Source organism: Neophocaena asiaeorientalis, unplaced genomic scaffold, assembly GCF_003031525.2.
Source record: "Neophocaena asiaeorientalis asiaeorientalis breed wild unplaced genomic scaffold, Neophocaena_asiaeorientalis_V1.1 scaffold57, whole genome shotgun sequence".
NCBI classification, from domain to species: domain Eukaryota; kingdom Metazoa; phylum Chordata; class Mammalia; order Artiodactyla; family Phocoenidae; genus Neophocaena; species Neophocaena asiaeorientalis.
Window position 1 is genome coordinate 682,046 of NW_020172731.1, and position 22,738 is coordinate 704,783.

Here is a 22,738-nt window from a genome sequence, read left to right on the forward strand (position 1 = left end):
CTCAGGGAGGTAAAGAAACCAAGTCCTCCCCCAGGAACCTCTGCAGCAGCAGGTGGCTTTGTCTCACTCAAGTGCTGACATTGATGTGATTAGTTTTCTCTCTTAAATGTGCCAAATGACCAGGAGAAAGAATCTGATTGGCTTGGCTTCTGTCAGACTTTCACCCCTGGACCTATCTATCCCTGAATCTATCTCCACAAAAGCAGGTCTCTCTTGTTTATTATCGTATTACATGTGCCTGGCATAGAGTAGGGGCTCATTAAATATTGAACTAATTTATGTCCACCTAATTGAATAAAGGAATTGGCCATGGTCAGAAGATAGAGACAATTGATACAGACACAGCTGATGGGGGCTCACACTGGGGTGTGGAGTCCATTTCCATGGTTGAGGGTGAGGCATCCACCTCAGGAGATAACCTCTACATGTGCTCTCCAGCCTCACCTTGCTCTACTTTCCCCTCGCACCAGGAGCCTTTGGCCTTCTTTCATCCCTCGAAACTGCCAAGCTCTTTCCAAACTCAGAGTCTTTGCATATGCTATTCCCTGTGCCAGATATGTTCTTCTCCATATCTGTGCTGGTTATATATTTATTGCCTCTCAGCTCCAAATTTGTCCTTTTTTGTGAAAAAATATATGAGCCCTTTAAATAATTTTTGTCAGCTGATATATTAAACTTTGTCAGTAGAGGGAGTTAGAGAGACATTGCAGGAGACAAAAGTTTTCCTTCCTGGTTCTGTGCTTGGCAGGCTTCTGCAGCAAGGCCAGCGGCTTCTCCTGGTGCCCATCTTGGGCAGTTTTGTAGCACAGTGCCTCCTGTGAGATACCTCACCGTGAGCAGCTTTCCCAGCACCTTGGAGGGCAGATTTCTAGCAAGTCCCAGAGGGTAGAGTTCCAGCAAGTTCCACTGGTGTGAACTACTCTACTAGCCAGCTACCCACAGCCAGAAATTCTCCAACAAGGTCTAGGTCTCTATCCCAGGAGTAATGACTGCCCATTATCTCTGCTATTCCTCTATTCTTACTTCTTACTAGCCAATCCATTGTGACTTCAATCCCATTAATAATTCTTTTGTTTTGGCGGTGCCTCGCGGCGTGCAGGATCTTAGTTCCTCAACCAAGATCGAACCCACGCCACCTGCAGTGGAAGTGCGGATTCTTAACCACTGGACCACCAGGGAAGTCCCTGTTAATAATTCTTTATATCAAACTTTCCCAGTTCAAATGACCATGTAGCTTCTTTCTCTCGATTGGACACAGACTGGTATGCACCCCTTCTCTTCACCTGTCTAATTTTATTTATCCTTTAGGTGATAATATCATTTCCTCTGAGAAGACTTCTCTGATATCTCAAACCAAATTATCCCTTTTCTTTTCCTTCATAACATCTTCCACAGTTTTAAAATTATGCATTCATTTGTGTAATTATTATGTCTCTGTCTTCTCCCACTAGGTAACAGGCTCCAGGAGGGCAGTGATCATGTTTATTTTGTCTACTGCCATAAATCCAGTGCCTATTATAGTGCCTAACCCAATAATGGGTCATTAAATGAAAAAGACCTCATTTATTGAGGTCCTGTTACATTCAAGTCACTGGTGGCAACTAAAAAAAAAAAAAAATAGAACTCAATCCCTGTTCACAGGGGGTTGACAAATTTATATGAAAGAATAAGACCCACACAAAAAATGTAAAGCAGTAAAGGGAAGGTTTCAAAAGAATGGTACAAGTTGTAAGTACTAGTAATTCAGAGGCAATCAAGAATTTATTCTTAGAAAGACTTTGTATTTTGCGGGGGCTTCCTGGTGGCACACTGGTTGAGAATCCGCCTGCCAATGCAGGGGACATGGACTCAATCTCTGGCCTGGGAGGATCCCACATGCCGCAGAGTGGCTGGGCCCGTGCGCCACAACAGATGAGCCTGGGCTCTGGAGTCCACGAGCCACAGCTGCTGAGCCTGCGTGCCACAACTACTGAAGCACGTTCACCTAGAGCCCGTGCTCTCCAACGGGAGAAGACACGACAATGAGAAGCTCATGTACGGCAACAGAGACCCAACACAGCCAAAAAACAAACACATTAATTAATTTTAAAAAAAGACTTGTATTTTTTATAAAATTCCTAGAAATTAATTTCTTCTTAGCTAATTGGATTTTATCTGTTATATATCAATTGAGAGAGAAATGGTCCAAATGAGATCAATTATTTATTTTAGAAGGTACTTTTTGGTAGGTTCATAATGAGTTATTAATTTCAATGAGTTTTTTAAATCTAGCATTATATTTGTATTTGTTCTATGCATTGTAGGTTTCCTAAAGTAGAAATAATTAACTATAAAATTGGAGAAATTACTCACATTTCCTCTTTTCTAGGACTGGGTTTCTGGCTTTAAGCCCTTTCTTCAGTGTGCATTGGTGAGGGCCGGCTGTTAGCTGTTTATGTCTATGGTGAGGGGCTTCTACACATGCTTACTTTGGTATGATTTTGGACAAATCACAGTATCACGTATTCTAGGATTTGGAGCAGTTAATAGTTAAATTCTGTCCAGTTTCTTCACCCGGAGATGAGGGGCTGTACTATATGTTCTCAGATCCCTTCCAAATCTCTCTGAAGACATGCACACACTTACTATCAGTTGAGCAATAATTCCCAGTGTCAGGTATGTTTCCTGCTGAAAGTCCATGGTTGTTTAATGAATCTCTGGAATTGTAAATTTTATTTAATACATATACTTAGTGAGGTTTGGCATTTTGAGATGTCAAATGTTTATAAGAATTTTGATTCTTTAGCCCACATTGATCACATAATGTAACCTTCCTGGTCTTCAGCTTCCTGATTAGAGAGTAATATATTGACAAGATAACATGAAATTTTTGTTTAATTAATAAACTTTTCCTGAGTATTTATTACGTATCAGGCACTGTAGGAATCCCTGAGGATACAAAATTAATACCTGATTCCTGCTCCCTATGTTTAGGGAGAATTGAAGGAAGAAGAAACTGGTGTTACAAAGGTCAGCTAGAAAGCCATTGTGGTCAATTACACTATTTCCTTATGTCAACTGCAAAAAAAGTGCACAACGTGAGAGTTGTGAGTTAAGTTTTATTTGGGGCCCCATGAGGACTATAGCCTGGACTATAGATAGCTCTGAGGAACTGTCAGTGTATATATGATTTTAGTGAAGGGGGATATGTGCAGTCAAGTACACATTTTGGCAGAAGGTTGCTGCTAGTCATGAGGAGCAGATGTCTCCATTAATGATTTTACTGGTTTTCTAGAAATGAGAAGAGACAAGAAATTGGGCTCACAAAACCTTCTCCTGAATATATCTAACTATCTGAAGGTCTGTTCTGCAGTTTTTCCCAGAGTACAGTGTGCCTCGTTTCTGATCTCTACCCCGAACTCCTTTCAGAGTGTGTTGAAGGTCAGCGACTACAGTGGCTAGTGACTTCATTCTTGTAGAATGGCAACAGATGACAAGCGACAACTTTTAGTTGGCACCTATTTTTAGTATTTTCTATTCAATAAAAAACTACCTTTCATAAGAAATAAGATAGGATGGAGATTATTCAAGATATACTGTGTCAAATTGAAAAATGAAAAAAATGAGTTAAAGATTTGTTTGACCAGAGGCAAGAAAATAGGGACTGCAAAGTGGAAGTTAGACTCCTGAGTGCTTTGAAACTCACAGTTGAGAAGATGAACTTTTCACACGAAGGGCTTTAAGGCATGGTCTTCAGATGTATGGCAATAGAAATTTTTGTAAATGCAAAATTTTTGTACTATTGGATGTGAGATGATGATGAATATGTTAAATGTGAGCTGGACAAAGCAGACCAGAAATAAAACAAACCCAGCTGCTAAAATTAAACTTTAAAAAAGCGACCCTCAACCGCTTGGACTGGGAATTTCCACCAGTGTTTGGAGGTCCCCATCTAGACGCACAGTAACCTCTTAGAGACTTGGATGTTCTCCAGGAGAGCCAGTCCTTTTTTTTTTTTTTTTAACCAGAGAAGGAATGATTTATTAGTTGCAGCAAGGAGGGAGAATACCAGGGATCTTTCCCAAAGCAGTGTCTCCCAGGCTTTGCATATTTCAGGCAACCAAAACCAGACAGTACTATTTTCAGACTTTCCTGTCTGCTCTATTGACTGCGGCTGCAGCCCTGGACACAGGGCAGACACCAGCCAGCCACTTCGGCACTCTCTAGTCAGAGCCCCCGCCAAGCCCCCTCCCCCCCGCACCCAGAGATCTGGCTTCTCATTGGATCAGCGTGGGGACATGGGCGGTTTCCGATTGGTTTAGAGGAGGGGAGGTGCGTCCTGACGTCACGCCCGCCCTAAAAAGTCGGCCTGCTGCTCAGGGTTCTGGAGAGAGAATTCCGAGAATAACCCGGAACAACCTGTGCGGGCCTGAGCCTGCCCTCTTTTGGAGCTGGGGTCCCCTCCCACCCATCAGGAGAGCTCCACCCCCCCACTCCCCGCCAGCGCCGGGGTATCAGGTGACCTTAGGCCGGCGCAGTCACGTGACTAGGCGCGCCCGCCCGTTGTGGCCATGGCGGCCTCAGGCTCCGGTGTGGTGAGGCGAGTGGAGGAGCTCGGGGACCTGGCTCAGGCCCACATACAACAACTTAGCGAAGCCGCCGGCGAAGATGGTGAGGGAGCCGAGGAGAGGGAGGGAGGGAGGTGGGCGGGCGGACGGTTGTTCAGAGCTGGCGGTCGACGGCCGTAGGGGCTGAGGCTGCGGCCTGTTGTCCGTGTGGATCCCAGGCCAGGACTGCCGAAGGTGTTGCCCTTCTGGCCCGCGCTACGGGGTCGCTGGTCCACCTCCAAGAACTCACAACGCCTAAAGGCAAGGCGTTTGCTTCCAGACCCCATTTTTCATAACCCGTGAAAAGCGCTGAAATCCCAGTCATATTAGTGCTGCTTGTCTTTAACTGTCTCGGTAGCAACTGGGAAAAGGGCAAGATCTGGATGGAAGTACACGTGGAAGTTTAAATGAGTTGTTAAAGTTGGATGATGGTACGCAAATAAGTAATGGTTTTGCGTGTAGTAGAGATAGCTAGGCGTGTATAACAGTTCGACTTTTTCATTGCTTCGTTGTGAATTTCTGTGTTATGTTTTGGATTCTAAACTCAGCTGTAAACAATACAGAAGAGATTTACATTGTTATAATTTCGACGATTCTCTCACATTCATCACCTCAGGTCTCATAAGGGCCCTGTCAGTACTAGAATACTTTCTTGGAAATGTCTAAGTGGTTTCCTTTGAAAAACTGACGGAGAATTACTTGGACTTTTGTTCTCTTTCAATACTTACCAGCTGCCTCTACGTTTCTACATTATTTCCTTTTGAGTTTTGCACCTTTACTACAGATAGACAGTTTTAAAAATTCTTGTGGACTGTCTCATTGTCATCGAACTCATAGGAAAATAGTAGTGGAACGTTTTCCCAAGCGATTGAGTAGTTGCTGAATTTATTGAATAGGGTCCATGATAAAATGGCTCTAGTTCCAGTGAAGATTATTTGCTGGATTTTCTTTTCTTAGGGGTATGTTCTTAAAAACCCACAGACTACCCTGAGCTGTTTTCTTTTTTGGTTTGTGGTAAGTGAATCACATGAATAGTTAGTTCATGGACAGTAGTAGCTGTACCTGGAAGTGTATCTAAGTTACTTCCAAGTAAGCTATTCAGTGATCTCCACCCCATTCCAACTCCATTAGAATCAGTCTAAAGAGATCAAAGAATGTGTGCTATTCACTTACCATTGAAACCAAAAGCCATTGTCATTTTCCAATGGACGAGTTCTTTAATCCAGTCTAGAATGGGGGCTGAAAATTAAAGTGGTATATATTCTTGTTTGGAGGCTTTAAAGTTCTGAAGTGTACTGGAATTAAAATAATAGTGGTCCACGTAATGAGCTATTCATCAGTATTACTAGCAAGATTTTCTTGTATTTATGAAGTTTAATTAAAACATGGTTGCATGTATTTGAATTGAACTTGTATTTTCCCATAGCACAAAAATAATATGCACCTAAAATTTGTCCTTTAATGATATTTGTATTAGGTTATAGGGATTGATAGTTCCTGTTATCTTTAAATTAGATCAGATACAACCAGACACTAGTCCATCTAAGAATACTCTCCTTTTTACCTCTGGTGAATTTTTGTTCATTTATTTCTCATTGTACAAGCATAGTATGTTTACTTTATGGAAATATACCATGAGAGGGACCTTTTCCAGGGACTATGTAAGAATCACTTGTCTTTGCCTTGTCAGTCACTACCTTGAATGGTTAGGAAAAATACTACATTTCATAAAAATTTTCTAAAATTGTGAGCCATTATCCCTCCACCTCTGTAATTACGTCATGAATTCATATGAGATACTCCTTCAGCAGCGGTTCAGTGAACTAAGTGCAAGTCTTTACATTTAAAATAATCCTGCAAATTAAGAAGAAAATATCAACTCAGTGTTTTAAGAAGTACCTAAGGAGTACCATGTTTCATACAATTTAGTTCGCAATAGAATTTTTTTTCTGAGCTGTGTGGATGATACTTCTGGGCTGAGGAGAGATAGGAGGGCAGTGCTAAAGAAGTAGTTTTCAATTTAGGTGAATAGTGGACCTTAATGCGTTCAGAATCTGGTTTAGATACAGGTTAGGCTTTACCAGGGAAAACTTAAAGTCATCATATTATTGCCAACAGATGCAGCTTAAGCTGGTGGTGCTTTTGTTCCAACGCTGAGCAGCTTACGTACCTGTATAGGTGCTGAGGCTGGATCAGATGGACCCTCACCAAGTGCTAAATTTTCTGTCCATTTGCCAGTGAGGGGAAAATGATATATATTTCAGGAGGAAGCCACAGAGGGGCATACTTAGGAATTTAAGCGTCTTGATGGTGGGCATATTTAAATTTGACTACGTGAGATGATGCAGAAGTGTGGATGGCACCTTGGTATGGACACTTTGTAGGTTAGGGAGGAAAAATCCATAAGAAAAACTGAAAACGTCGAAGCAAAGAGAATATGACATAAGAGAAAAGGAAGAAATTAGACCATGTAGAGGGGAAGTGAGGGGGAGTTGTTTTTAGAGGGTATATCAGAAGTATTTAGTTTAATTTTGTCTAGGTTTTGAAGGCATTAAGTAATTTGTCCCATTTCTAGGTTTTTAAAGGAGTAAAATATTTAGGTAGTTTGTGTAATTTTAATTGTAACAGCTATTTGCATACATAAATACATAAACACAATTATAAAGTTATAATTGCTCAGAGTGCTTACATTTTATGAGGCATTTGATTTAATCAAACATGTTATTTTTTGGAGAATATATTTATGAAGTTATAAGTTAGTGGAAGTCCTTTCTGTAGATTTATGTATATTATTTGTACTATTCCAATACAGGTTTTAAATTTATTGCTTAAACATTTTGAGTATGTCAACGTCATAAAAGAAGCATTATGAAAATACAGATTGCACTTAAGAAATGACAGCTGAACCTAGAAAGTTTTCAGTCCAGCTTTCAAGAATAAATTTCCATGATACATTTAAGTAGGATTAGGCATTATGATGTACTTCATGTTTTACGAAAGATATTATTACCATGCTGTAATAATTTCATTTCATCATTTTAGATATGTAACTTTTTTCATTTAAATGACACTCTGAAACTATGTGAAGTAATCATGTTTTTTTTTTTTTGAAGAAAAATTAAGTCTTATTTATTTTTAAAACCAAACCACTAGGATAATATATCACAGTCTTGAAACAGCAAACAGACATGCTGTATTATCGTTTCAAGTAATAAGTTGGTAAAAATACAGCAAGGTCCTTAATAAAATGATAAGGTGCCAGAACTGGGGCAAGAACAACGCAGGTCGCAAAAGTGGTATCTGGTAACGGAGGGCTGTCCCTTTTTTTGCCCTAAAGGAGTCACAGCTCGCCCCTGAGTTGCTTACTTTTTCTCCTTTGACCTTCGTGTTGCCAGGGGATTGTCTCAACAGAGCTCTGTTATTACAGGGGGCAAAGTAAGCAATACTGGGTTTAGGCTTTCATTCTGTTATGTTTTATGAAAACAAGATTTTTCCAAGGCCAGTACTTCATAACTCTCTTAATTATGCAGCTAACAATTCCTCTTTTGCTGTTCATTCCTGAATGCTAGCATATAGCACAATCAAAATCCCCTTTCCCTTCAAGGGTATCACTGCAAGATTGTCTTGTCGCTCAGCTCACTCTGCTGCAGACACCCTCAGGGCCCATTATGGCTGCCAGTTAGAGGGAAGGTTTGCTTCCCCTACCGGTGTGATAACGCTTCTTATATTTTTGCAGGGTCTCCAGGCTGAAAGATGTCATGTGTGAGAATTTTAAGAAATGTGCATCCACATTTTGACGGCAGAAATGAATATCCGCAAGGACCCTTTCAAAGTTTTTATCCAAACTACCTCTCCCAACTCTACATCTTAAAGTAACTTCATGCCCTTGTATATAAAACAAAGCCAAGCAAAACAAATCCCCAGAAGCCCCCCTTTCCCCTTCTAAATTAGTGACCTCATGGATTTTGTTTTATTTCCAGTTTGTGGAAAATGTTGTAGTGATCCTTCTGGTAAACAGGAGGTTGGCAACAAACAGAAACACCTCTCCTCACACTCCACCAGCTCATAAGCAGGTCAGATGAACCTGCCAGCCTGTTGATATCTGTGTACTAAGAGAAGCTGGTACCTTGGAGGGCTCTGGTTTGGTACAAGGGAGACTCCCTGCTGCCAGGATAAGCACTTGCCACATGAAATTCAGGCTCACAAAAACTCTCCTGTGCTATCTCTGACCCAAATTTTAGCACCAGGTTTTTTCACTTTCTAGGATTCAAACACAAAGGAACCAGTGTCCAGAGGCAAGAGACATAGGCCTTAACACTTGCTGCCATCCTTAATTTCCTCATTCATAAACTTTAGAAAACCCAAATCCCCATTCCTCTTTTTAAATAGATTCCTGCCTTCAGCCCTGATGGCCAATAGCAGACATCTATTTCCCAATGGATGAGAGAGACTCCTTCATCTTGGTCACGGTTGGGATGAGGTTTATGTGGTCATCCACACACTTGGTCACGCAACTCTCCAGCTGCCGCTTCACCTGAAGCTCTTTACTCCCCGCATCTATTGAATCCTTGGCTTTGTCGTTGCAATGCATAGTGCACTGGGCCAGGCGGTCCTGGAACTTCTCTAGCTCGCTGGTCACCAGGGCCTGGGCTTGAGCCAGAGGTGCATGGCAGCGCTCAATGCACTGGCGCACTTGCTGCATGGACGCCTGGCTGTCCTCACAACAGCTGGCGCTGCACCGGAAAATGAGGCCCTGCATCTTCCGGATGTTCTGTCTCTCCAGACTCTTCACCATAGAGTCCACCGCCTCCTGCACCCGGAGCTGCTGCAGCTGTGCCATGATGACCCCATGCTGCTCCAATAATCATGTTTTTATCTCTTATAGATCACTTTTTAATTCGGGCCTCTGCAGCTCTAGAAAAATTGAAACTTCTGTGTGGAGAAGACAAAGAATGTTCAAATCCATCAAATCTTCTTGAACTTTACACACAGGTACTGAAACAGATGTGGTTTCTGACGTTGTTGAGGCAGTTCGCTTATTTAAGAGGGTTACTCCAAAATTTAGGTGTGATGAAAGCAGTTTATTCTCTATTTAAAGTGTTTGTGTTAAAAAAAACTGTATGTATAAAGCATATAGACTTGAAGCTGTAAGGCAGTAAGTATCCTTACAAAGAAGAAAAGTTTATTGGATGTGTTGATAAAAAGGAAAAAAATCTTGCAGATAACAGTATTGCTTCCCTTTATAGATAATTAAGCAAAACTCTCAAATGGGGCTTCCCTGGTGGCACAGTGGTTGAGAATCTGCCTGCTAATGCAGGGGACACGGGTTCAAGCTCTGGTCTGGGAAGATCCCACATGCTGCGGAGCAACTAGGCCTGTGAGCCACAACTACTGAGCCTGCGCGTCTGGAGCCTGTGCTCTGCAACAAGAGAGGCCGCGATAGTGAGAGGCCCACACACCACGATGAAGAGTGGCCACCGCTTGCCACTAGAGAAAGCCCTCACACAGAAACAAAGACCCAACACAGCCAAAAATAAATAAATTAATTAAAACAAAACAAAACAAAAAAACACTCAAATGTGCAATTTCCAAGGTGTGAAAGGTTAGTCAGAGGGAATGGAGGTTTCTATAAGGGCTCTGATTATTTTTTTTCCCTGAAATTCACCTTTCCCTTGGATTCTCAACTTGACTACCTGTGCTTTTGTTATGCAAGTCCATAAGATTTTTCTGTTCCCCCCTTTTTTTACTTTCCTTTCACATTAGACCTTTCTACAGATAAGATCTGTTTTCTCAGTTTTCTCAAACACTGCTGAGGCAAGTGGACACTAAGAAACATAATTTTGAGGGACTTCCCTGGTGGTCCGGCGGTTAAGGCTCCGTGCTTCCACTGCAAGGGGCATGGGTTCGATCCCTGGTCAGGGAACTAAGATCCCGCAGGCTGTGCAGTGCAGCAAAAAAAAAAAACAAAACACATAATTTTATCATAGTAAGTAACATTTGTATAGCACTTTATAGTTGACAGAGTGCTTCGTATGCCCTTACTTGATTGCCAAGGGATAATAAAGATGAAGTGGTTTATAGGAAATAGAGTAAACTCAGTGAAGTTTCCAAAATGCACGTTCATAGCACTTAGGTGCCTGACACTCTGCTTTCTGTTAGGAGGTACATGGAGATGCTTTCTGCCTTCCGATGTGGTTGAATGAGCCTGTAACAACTACCCACAAACCCCAGAGAGCTGTTACAATTTGGGAGAAATTTACCTCTCTTTTCTTTCAGAAGTTTCCTTGCTTGTCTCGTTTCTTTCACATGGGAGAGTTCTAAACATTTTAACTTATTTCTAAGAATAAGGCAAAAGAATTAGAAATATAGATTAAAATTCCCCAAACCCCTTTGGATCTTACTTACGGTTCTCATTCACCAGGTCATTTTCCTTAGGATGATAATCTCTCCCTTCCTGGCTTAGACCTTCTACACGAGAGCACTTAACACTTAAGTAGTGCTGTTTGCTAGGTAATGTTCGAAGTGTTTGCATATGTTAATTCATTTTACCCTCAAAGCAAGGGACTTTGAAAGGCATTTGGATCAGTTTCTTCATTTTGTCAATGAAGAAACTGGCTCCAAAACAAAGATAAAATATGACTTGTCCTTTGTTAGAACTCAGTTTCCTTAGTCTTAGTCCAGTAGATTAAACAAAGAAAAAGGATTGGGTAGTTTTAAAGTGCTGGTGCTTCATTTGAGAAACAGGTAATTCTTTGAAGATTCAGTATACAAAACTAGAGGTAGTGACCTTGTCTTGATATGGCAGGCGTTTAGAAAATGTTCAGGAAGTATATATGTACAAATAGCAAAGACTATAATATACTTTTCATAATTATATTGTATATAGTTAGCTTATCTGAATTAAAACATAAATACCCATTTTACTTTTTGAGGGAAACTAGATTATCTTAATTCAGTATTTTAGTAAAATCCTATGAAGTTTACTATAAAGTTCATCTTAGATTATATTTATAGCTAGGTAGTTTGACTACTTAAATACTGTGCTAGAAGATTTAAATGTCTAATAAAGTATATATATGTAAGATTAAACTATAAGAATTATTTATTCGAGTTGAAATCATTTCTACTTTTTTTTCTCTCTCACTTCAGGCTATTTTGGACATGACATATTTTGAGGAGAACAAGCTAGTAGATGAAGATTTTCCTGAAGATTCTTCACAAAAAGTAAAAGAGTTGATCAGTTTTCTTTCAGAACCAGAAATTTTGGTTAAAGAAAATAATATGCATCCAAAAGTAAGTTTTGCACAACTATGAATTATGGTGGAATGCTGCTGATTACTGCTATATTACCCTTTAGAATCTGTATTTTTTTTTTCTTAAATGTATCTTTGTTTTAAATTAAGATTGAAGGAGGGACATAAGAGTTGAACATTTCAGACTGATGTCACAACTCGAGTATCATATTTTTGTAAATATGTTTCAGAATGTTTGTTTGATGGAATTATATTGTAACTACAGTGCCTAGTAATTTTCTAAACATACACATTTGCTGTTTCTGCTCCCTTTACTTTTACAGATGCTGTGTTTTCTTGAAGGTCCCTAGTAACCTAATACCACATCTCTCGTCCTTTCAGTCTTCTTCTGCCTGGACATTTGTTGCCTTTCTTACCAATGATCACCCCATCCCTTGGAGGCCCTGCATGCTCCTCTTCATCTCTAAGAAGCCTTGCTCTTGCTCTTTTTCAAGCATCTCCCCTCTCTTCCAGTCTGGAAACATAGGCACTCCCCAAAGATATCTCCTTAATCCTCTGATAGTCTGTAGTTTGTCTTTGCTTGACAACTTGTTTTTACTGCTGTCTCTGTTTAGATGATTCCAAGATTTTTGTCTCTAGCCCTGGCTACTCTTTCAAGCAAATGATTTCTCATCTTGAACTGTCCGCTGGCTTTCTCTACGTAGATATCTTTGTTGCTCTTTGTGTTTATCAGGGAATGCTAACTGGAAACAAATAATCCCAAGTTTTAAATGATATCACATAGTAAAAGTTTGATTTATTAAAATTGTTCTTGTGTATATCTTTTCATTGTTTTATTTTAGCAGTAGTAGAAATTGTTTCAAGTAACATATTTCTGAAAACTTATTTTTTCAGTCAGATTATGGAATACTTATATTTCAAATGTATTAGAGAATTGGCTACTAAAATACTTGAACATCAATTTTCTAGAAATATTTGTAAATTGGAGTAGTTATTTTAATTTTCACGTAGCAATAGATTTCTATATTTCTAATTGATTCAGAGTAAGGCATTCCTGTGTAGGTTGCTAAGTAAAGAGCAAATTTTGTGAAATGAGTATTTTTTAATTGCTCAATATTTTGAAATTTAATTTTGATTTTTACAGACACGAAGTTTCTCTTTTTAGCTGTGTCTTTGTTGTATTTCAGCACTGCGATTTGCTTGGGGATGAACTCCTGGAATGTCTCTCTTGGAGACGAGGAGCCCTACTCTACATGTATTGTCATTCTCTGACCAAAAGGAGAGAATGGCTCACAAGAAAATCTAGCTTGCTTAAAAAGGTGAAAAAGCATTCCTCATACATGTTTTATTGTTGACATTTATAGGTTTCCAAAAGCTGTTTAGTACAGGATTAAGAGTAGAGGAATCAAAGGGCCTGGGTTGGCATTCCAGGCCTGTACTTACCAGCTATGTAATCTTAAACAAATTGGAATTACTGTGAAGATTAAATAAGATAACATGTAAAAGCCCTTTGTAAACTGGGAAGTTTTATATGTTTTTTTTTAAGTTCTGGATTTTTATTTTTTATTGTACAAGATAGATAATCTATATTAATTTCTAAGCATATTTTTGGCCTGAAGAAAACAAACTTGGTTGTGAGCCTCTCTCTATCAGCAGATCACTCCTAAAGATCCCACATGACCCTGCTCCTAGGAAATTGTGGCCCTCTGATTTTTCTTGACTCTTCTGACCAAATTAGTAAATCCAAAGATCCTGTCTTAATATTTGTATCACTAAGGATCCTTCCTAACTTAGGTTGATTGTACACATGGTTTATGTGGGCCTGCAAATGAGAGGTCACACTTTCAGATGTAAAAGTTTGATCATAATATTTCTAAATTGTAATAAAGTACATCCATATTTTTAACAAGTTTTTGAACACATCTTTATTATCTTTAACCTCTTCTTGCTCTGATGACATTTTTGACAAGTATATTACTGAATCATGTGTTCTTGGTTAATGATTTCTCTTTTTTTCCCATACTCTTTTACTAATTAGAGGGTTATACTTGTAAAAGTTTTGGGGTAGTAGGTCCTTATATTGTAATGTAATAATCATATGATATATCTGTATATTAGCCAATATTCTCTTGAGTAAAAATATTAACATTTGAAGTTTCTACAGTTCTGCATCTAATACTTGGATTCTTTATCTTTGACTTTCATTTAGTACCTTGTTGATGGAATCAGTTATTTGCTACAGATGCTGAATTTTCGGTGTCCCATCCAGTTAAATGAAGGAGTTTCTTTCCAAGACCTAGACACAGCTAAATTACTGAGTGAAGGTAAGGTGATCCTTTTTGTAGTTTTCTAAGTGTTTTAAAGCATTTTTAAATTTTAAGAAGTTTACTAGATTTAACTTTGATTGAAATAAATTTCAGGTTACATTATAGACAGAAAAATAATAAAAGGGCTTTTTAAACAATTAAAAAAAATCTTCTCACGTAATATAGAGAAATACTGCTAATCTCTGCTTAGTAATTTAGGGACAGTAATATATCATGTTGCTTTTACTTACTTTGCATCCCCACAAAGCCCTGATCCTGCTCTAGGTTCAGCTAATTGTAACAGAGACTGGAGGTAACTTTTATTTTAGTTTTATTTTTTTAAATTTATTTTATTTATTTATTTGGTTGCACCAGGTCTTAGTTGCGGCAGGCGGGCTCCTTAGTTGTGGCTGGCGGGCTCCTTTGTTGCGGCATGAGAACTCTTAGTTGCAGCATGCATGTGGGATCTAGTTACCTGACCAGGGATTGAACCCAGGCCCTCTGTATTGTGAGCGCGGAGTCTAAACCACTGCACCACCAGGGAAGTCCTGAGACTGGAAGTAACTTTTAAACAAGGAGAAATTTACTGCTTTTTCACTTCAGAAAGGTCTAGAGCTGGTTATGGTGGCTTCATGGCATCATCAGGTTCCTATCTTCTTCCTCCATCGTCTTTCAAAGTGGAGCGCTACAGCTTCAGAAGGAGGCGAGTTATATAGAATGCGTGTAAACAGTACTTGCCAGAGTTGTGCAACATGCGTCCCTGTTGAGGACATTGCTTCCATTCTCAGTGTCTCAAGATGCTGCTGGAGCTCCTTCCGTCTCACCTGTGTTCCAGTCCATAGGAATGGCAAAAGGATGTTTTTTCAGCCAAGTCTTTCTTTCATCCTTCTCAAGTTTGTTACAACACTGAGGACACTTCTACCTACATTTCACTGGCCAGAATTTAATCACATGGCTTCATATAGCTACAAGGGAATCTGGGATGTATAGCCCTTTACATGATACATTGCCATCCCAAATAATGTCTCTTTACTAAGAAAGAAAGGAAGAATGAATATTGGGTGGTAACTGCTAGTTTCTGTCATAAACTTATATGCACTTAAAAATGTTAGGAACTGGATATAGAGCATCATTTGGGTTTTAGACTGAGGTTTGGGAGGGAAGAACCACTTACTTTTAGTGTCTCTTTTTACAGATGGAAGAACTGAGGTCCTGATAAGCCTGATAAGGTCACATAGCTGGCAAGTGATGTTAGGTTCTTTGTGTAAACTTTCTTTTATGCTTCATCTGAAATTTTGGGGAAATTTTGATGGGGAAAATTCAGACATGGGGAATAAGAAGAAAACTTCTTAGGGAAAATTCTGTGTTTTAATTTTATAAGTGTATTTTAATTCTTTCTTTGTTAGCTTCTATAGGCTTTTCCTTTCTATTAGAAAACATCACACAGAAAAAAACCACCATGATTTAAGAGCCATTAACATATGACTGGCTACTGCTGTCCAAAAGTTGTTACCTTCAGTTTATTCAGGCAAGTAGCTTGTCCTAAAAAAACTTGTGACTATAAGGTGCTCCTTCAGTGGGCATGATGTTTTGACAAACATGGGGTGTTTTGATTTATTTGTGGGAAGTATTTATTCCAGGTAACTAGTGAACCGATTACCTGCGTTAAAAATGATCTTTCTAAAATTTCCTCACCCACATGGATTGATTTAAAAGAAAAAGCAGAGATGGGCATTAAAGCTTATTTAGAGCCAAAGAAAAGAGCACAAGTCACCAATTTCCCTTATTCTCCCATTTCTAGTCATAAAGTCATATATTCTCATGGCCTAGAATTTTTTTATCACGATGCTTGTGATACTGGTGTCTTCTCTTGGATTATAATTGATTACACTCGCCTCTATCTTCCATTGCTTCTTCAACAGGAGAATCAAAGGCACAGAAAGGGTCTCTTTTTTCCAGGAAACAACAAAACAACATCAACTCCCTAGCAGTTTTGCCACAGGCATCAGTCCTCTTTTGGTGCTGACTTCTTGCTCTCATCTAAAGCAGTTTGTTCCTCCATACTTCATTCCTCAAGATGTAGATTAGAAGCCAGGAAGCCTACTTTTCATAGGCTAAATTACTCTTAAGGCCCTGGTGGAGTGGCTCTAATTTTTTTAAAAATTTTTTGTTAGTCAATATAAAAAACATAATTTGGAAGAATTCTTAGTACTAATTAGAGAGAAAAGTTCTATATGAATCATCAAAATATTTTTGTGGCCAGATCTTAATGATAATTTGCCTGATTTTACATAAAACTCAAAACAGTGTATACTTAGTATGATTTTTATTTCATTTTCCAAGGTGAGATAATCATTTTGTCCTTTGGTCATTACCTGTATGCCATTAAATTTTCAGCTTTTAAAAATTACCAGGTAATGTATTCAGTAAATCTTTTTATCTCATTTCTATGGTTCATTCTTCTGTGGGCCCTTATAAAAATAGCCTTGTCAGGATAACTCGAGTTAACTAGGTTAAAAGATTGTTCAGCTGTGCACATCCTTGGGTTATGCCTTTTTATGCCACTGAAGAGCCCCCTTCCCAGCAGCCTTTGGCTCATAGCTTAGCCCAGAACCTGGATTTCAGATGGCTTAAAGGAGCAGCTCTGAATTGACGCCACTAATTGCTTGGGTAGCTTGTTTAAAAATACAGATTTCTTTTCTTCTTTTTTTTTTTTAATTAAATTTATTTATTTATTTTTGGCTGCGTTGGGTCTTAGTTGCTTTACACGGGCTTTCTCTAGTTGCAGCGAGCAGGGGCTACTCTTCGTTGCAGTGCTCAAGCTTCTCATTGCTCTGGCTTCTCTTGTTGCGGAGCACAGGCTCTAGGTGCGCAGGCTCAGTAGTAGTGGCATGTGGGCTCAGTAGTTGTGGGTTGTGGGCTCTAGAGTGCAGGCTCAGTAGTTGTGGTGCACGGGCTTAGTTGCTCTGCGGTATGTGGTATCTTCCTGGACCAGGGCTCAAACCCTTGTCCCCTGCATTGGCAGGCAGATTCTTAACCACTGCGCCACCAGGGAAGTCCCCAAAAATACAGATTTCTGTGTATCACATTCAGGTTCTGATTTAATATGTGGAGTTCAGGAATCTATTTTTATAATCTACCGTAATTATGATGCAGTCAGATTTAGACATCAGTGCTTCTAGAGGATGCCAGTCTGGCCACCTTTTTTTTTCTATGAAGGTCATCTTTCTGCCATCACTTTTACTTCATGGGTTATTCACTCTCTTCCTCCCTGCACCCCGCACTCTCTTGATGTGTTCGCCAAGGATATAAGCAGTGCAAAGTGAAGTATTTTATTGAAAACAATGCTGAGCATTAGCAGAAAAAATACCAAGGAAAATTTGTATCAGCAAAAAGACTATAGCTACAGAGTAATGGATTCCTTGGGGGAGTAGAGAGGGAGAATGTGTAATTTTTACGTTGTTCATTTCTTCCTTTGGTATTTTAATGCAGTACAGTAGTTTAGCATAGTGTCTATGGACCAGCAGCCTCACCCTAGGTCCTAGGACTTTGTTAAAAATGCCGATTCAAAAAAAAAAAAAAAATGCCGATTCATAGACCCAATCCCATACCTGAATCTGAAAGTTTTGGAGGTGGGGGCCCAGCAATCAGCATTTCAACATGTCCTCCAGGTAATTCTAATGCAGACTAAAGTTTGAGAACCACTTTTTAGCATATAGCTATTCATTCTCTCCTCAGAAACACCTTTCCAAAGGATATCTGTGTACCTTGTTTAACCATCACTCCTTGTTAATATAAAGGATGAGGCTAACTTAGAGTTGGGCACAAATTGAATGCCAGCTCTCCTTTAAGCAAACACTTCTCATCTTTCCCAAGTGGCTTCACTTTGTGGGACTTACTTCAGCTCCTCCTGCTAAGGCTCTAGTCTGCTTAAAAGTTAACCTTCTTTTCATTTTTGCTTCTATCTCCTTACTCCCCTCTACCAGTCTTTTGAGGAATAATTAGGGTGTAGGATCACAAAAAAGAAAAAGGATATAAATTCAGTGAAATGTCCTATCTAATATGAAATATAATTCTGCAGTGAAAATTGTTAATTTGGAAAAAACAGCAAACTATTCCTTAAGAAAATTCCATGAAATTAAGGAGGGCATGTGGAATCTTGATTTTTGCGGACTGGGGCTTAAAGAGCTTTGGTGAGTTGCACAAAGTCAATAATTTACACCCAGATCCTCTTGATTCTAGGTCTGTTTCTTTTTATATTCTAAATAACATCTAATGCTATTCCAGCTTTTTCTGTGAGGTTTATGACCTTTTAACTATGAAGAAATGAAGTGAAAAGAAGTGATTATGGGTAATATGCATTGTACTTATTGAGTTGTTTTATACATAGAAAGCATAATTTATAGAGTGTAGCCCATCGTATGTTCATGAATGCAAGCCTCAGATTCTGCTCTTAATTATTTCTTTTGTTGATATAACAGTGTAATGAATCAGTTCGTCTGCTAAGCTTATTCCTTCTCTTGCTACTATTTATAAGCTGAATTGGAGGTGAGGTGAAGGGTTACCTATAGGGACAAACTCTGAGACTACCAAAAACTTGCAATAGATTCAAGGTAATACAAACTGTAACAGTTTTGGAAGCTGGATTTTTCTTGTATTTTTATATCTCTAGTACTATCATAGTCATTTCTGATGAGCCATATTAGGTGAGCAACTGAGATTATGATGCTTATTTATTTGAGGTAAACTTTTCTAGTCACACAAGTACCTGTCTAGTAGAATAGATCATTTATTTGTATTTTATGACTTGAAAAAGTTAAATAGTCATATAATTTAATAGCACTTTATGGTTTATGCATTTTTATTTTATGTGTTTCTTAAGAAAATTCCATGAAATAAGTAGGGCATGTGGAATCCCGATTTTTGCAAACTGAGGTTTAAAGAGCTTTAGTGAGTTATACAAAGTCGATAATTTATCCCCAGATCTTTACAATTCTAGGTCTTTTTGTTTTTATATCAAATTAATATACTTTGTGTGTCATAAATGTTTAATTATATAATCACCTTCTTCCATAATAAGCACGCTTTCAACTTTTGATGGAAATCCTGCAATGTATTCCTTTTTCCTGGGAACATAAAGCATCTTGGATACAATTTAACATCTTTGGTAACTTAGAATCATATGGCTTCTAAGGGACATGATTATGCAGGATCATCTCTGTACACTGCTGTAGAAATATAGGAACTGTATTATTGATCCTGAGTATACCCCTAAGTAAAAGCTGTGTTCATGGATGGGATTGAGGGAATCTTTTGAGTACTCTGAAATTGTATGCGGAATATGGGATGTACCTTCTGGGAGAGGTTCCATCGATTTAGATTAGATTCTCAAAGAGATCCTAAAGAGAACACCAGAAAGATTAACACACTGACCTATATGAGTCTTTAAAAATAATTCTTTTTTGGGGGAGGGTGGGATTGGGTCTCTTTTATAGATAAAATAGAGATAGAAGTGCCTATGGAATGAGGATTGTGTTAGTGATAGTTGGCTTTTCTAAGTACAGCTGTTAAATGAGAAGGGAAAATGCTTAATGATGTAAAAGGATTTTATTAGAGTCTTAATCACCAGGGTTTCTTTTTAAATTCTAATCTCTCAACTTAAATGACTTTCCCAGGAATATTTAGTGACATTCATTTGCTGGCTATGATGTACAGTGGAGAAATGTGTTATTGGGGATTGAAGCATTGTGCAGATCAACAGCCAGAAAATCATGAAGTGGATACTGGTGTTTCTGGAGCAAGCTACACTACACACAAAGAACCTTTGGATTTCCGAGAAGTAGGAGAAAAAATTTTGAAAAAGTATGTATCTGTGTGCGAAGGACCCCTGAAAGAACAAGAATGGAATACAACAAATGCAAAACAAATTTTAAACTTCTTTCAGCATCACACTAACTAGTAAGTTCATCTACTCCTTTTCAAACAGGAAAACAAAAAGGCTCAGGAAATGGAAGTTCCAGAAAAGAAGACATATTGATACTGAATTTAGGAACATTACACTACATAAAGATAGCCAGCATGGTTATTACCCTTTTTTAAATGCCATCACCATCTTTCACTAATATTCTTTTTATTTAAAAAAAAAAAAGATTTTTTTTGATGTGGACCATTTTTAAAGTCTTTACTGAATTTATTATATTATTGCTTCTGTTTTATGTTTTGGTTTTTTGGCCACGAGCCATGTGGGATCTTGGCTCCCCGACCAGGGATCGAACCTGCACCCCCTTCATTGGAAGGCAGAGTCTTAACCGCTGGACCACCAGGGAAGTCCCTCACTATATATTCTTAAACCTGTGAAGGAATGATTCTTTAATATCTAAAATGGCATTTATGTTATTCTAACTCACTCTGAGCTACAGATATCCTGTAACTAATACTAAGGAGAAATCCAATTTATCTCTATAAAGAGTTTTTTTCTATTACTTTAGATTTTTTTTTTATTGTGGTACAATATACATAACATAAAATTGAACATTTTAACTGTTTTTAGATTATTTTTTAATCTCCCTGTCTTGAAGTTTGCTGCACTTCAGAGATTAAAATCAAGTCCCCTCTTTGCTTTGTATATATGCTATAGATATAAAAATTGGCAAAATGAAAAATTGTGACCAACATCCATGTACCATTTCCAGACTAAGATAAATAATGAAAGACTCCACAAAAGAATTTTTGTTTGTTTCACCACGTACTACTAATGGCATTTAAAATTTTTAGTCTATTAGGCATTTTATAAAAATTTCAAAATGATTTTCCTATTTTGTTTAAAAGAATATGCACGGTTTATTAAATGAGTAATGAAGATAAAACCAAGTTAGGTTAGTCCGCCATTAGTCTTATGTCTTTAGAGCACATCTTTTCATGTTTTGAAATTTTAATAGTCTTTGTCTTTAATTGTAGGGGTGAGTGTTAAAGGCCAAGAGCCCCACCTCGTATCTTGCTGACAGTCTTTCTGTCTACCTCAGTTTCTGTTGTCGTCTTGGGATGATCTGTCTGATACCTTGCCAATATCCTTCACCTCTGGGCCGTTGACTTCATCACATTCCAGGAACTTAACTCCCATGCCCTCAACATGAATATCACCATCCTGAGTTTCTCTTTCTGAAATCTTAAATTTCAATAGCTAGTGACATTCTTATCTTTCCAGTTTTTTACTTCCTCATTTTGATTGATTCTTCTCTCTCTTATTTCTTTTGTATCTCTTTAGCTTCCTCATAGCCTCCTCCTCTTCCTGTCCCCTTTTCTCCTCACCATCAGCCTCTTTCAGGTTTTCTTCCTTCCCTGTCCAGCCTTGGCCTTATGGGGCACCATATGACGTGCTCTTCACAGTCCCTTCAAATCCATCTTCCCCTGGTCTTTCAGCCTAATCATTCTGCAGTCCCTCAACATTGAATTAATCCTATCGTTCCACCTTCTTTTTTTGGGATGCTGAGTTTCATGTGAAGTTCCTGCAGCTTCTTCAAAGTGGAATCACTCTAAGTATCTTGCCTTCAGCTTTAGAAGAGCCCTCAGTGTAAGCCTTTCGTCTGTTACTAGTGTGGCCCCTGTCCCTTTCCCACTGTGGCTAATCCAAACCTCTAACTTGCCTCATCACTCTCCTCTGGCCCTTTGTCCCCTCCCCTAGCACATGGCTGTTGGTCCTGTCTTAAAGAAAATAGAGACTATGAGGAGGTCAGTGTTTGTTCACCCATTTTGCCCTGCTCATGTCCCCCCTTTGAGGAGGAAAAGAGGTATCCTGCTTCGTGTTGAAGACTAGTCTCCACGTTTCCTCTCTGCCGGCTCCCTCATTCCCCCGAGGCTTCTCTTTTATCTGCCAATATCCTGTACATATTGCTCTTTTCCAGAATACTGTTTTTTCTTTTACCTCCTTCTTCCATTTTTCCTTCCTTCCTTCCTTTCTCCCTTTTTTCCTTTTTACTTACTCTAAATACTGTTGACCCTTGAACAACACAGGTTTGAACTACGTGGGTCTACTTATACGTGGGTTTTTTTTCAGTAGTAAATACTACAGTACTACACAATCAGTGGTTGGTTGCATCTCTGGATACAGAGGAATTGCAGATATGGAGGGCTGACTAAAAGTTATATGCACATTTTTTTTTTTTTTTTTTCCCGGTATGCGGGCCTCTCACTGTTGTGGCCTCTCCCGTTGCGGAGCACAGGCTCCGGACACACAGGCTTAGCAGTCATGGCTCACGGGCCCAGCAGCTTCGCAGCATGTGGGATCCTCCCGGGCTGGGGCACGAACCCACGTCCTCTGCATCGGCAGGCGGACTCTCAACCATTGCACCACCAGGGAAGCCCTATACGCAGATTTTTGACTGCCAGGAGGATTGCACCCTTAACTCCGTCATTGTTCAAGGGTCAACTGTGCATTTATGTGATGTTATTGATAGCCACAGCTTCTATCACCTGTAATGTTAGGCTGACTCCCAAACCTGTAGCTTGAAACCCAGCTTCTGCTTTCTAAACCTTCTTTCTAACTGCCTATTAAATATCTTCACTTAGACATCCCATAGTAATTTTAAATTCGATA

General features: G+C 39.0%; 1 protein-coding gene and 1 pseudogene across 1 annotated transcript; one reads left to right on the forward strand and one right to left on the reverse strand.

Annotated features, from left to right (window-relative positions):
* Positions 1 to 4,394: 4,394 nt before the first annotated feature.
* RIMOC1 (RAB7A interacting MON1-CCZ1 complex subunit 1) lies at positions 4,395 to 22,377 on the forward strand. The gene is made up of 6 exons (XM_024740333.1): positions 4,395 to 4,650; positions 9,472 to 9,578; positions 11,736 to 11,879; positions 13,027 to 13,158; positions 14,049 to 14,163; positions 19,821 to 22,377. Exons 1-6 carry the CDS (start codon positions 4,551 to 4,553, stop codon positions 20,102 to 20,104), a joined length of 882 nt encoding a protein of 293 aa, XP_024596101.1. The 5' UTR covers positions 4,395 to 4,550; the 3' UTR covers positions 20,105 to 22,377.
* On the reverse strand, positions 8,585 to 9,440 carry LOC112396561 (protein FAM136A pseudogene; annotated as a pseudogene).
* Positions 22,378 to 22,738: the final 361 nt, after the last annotated feature.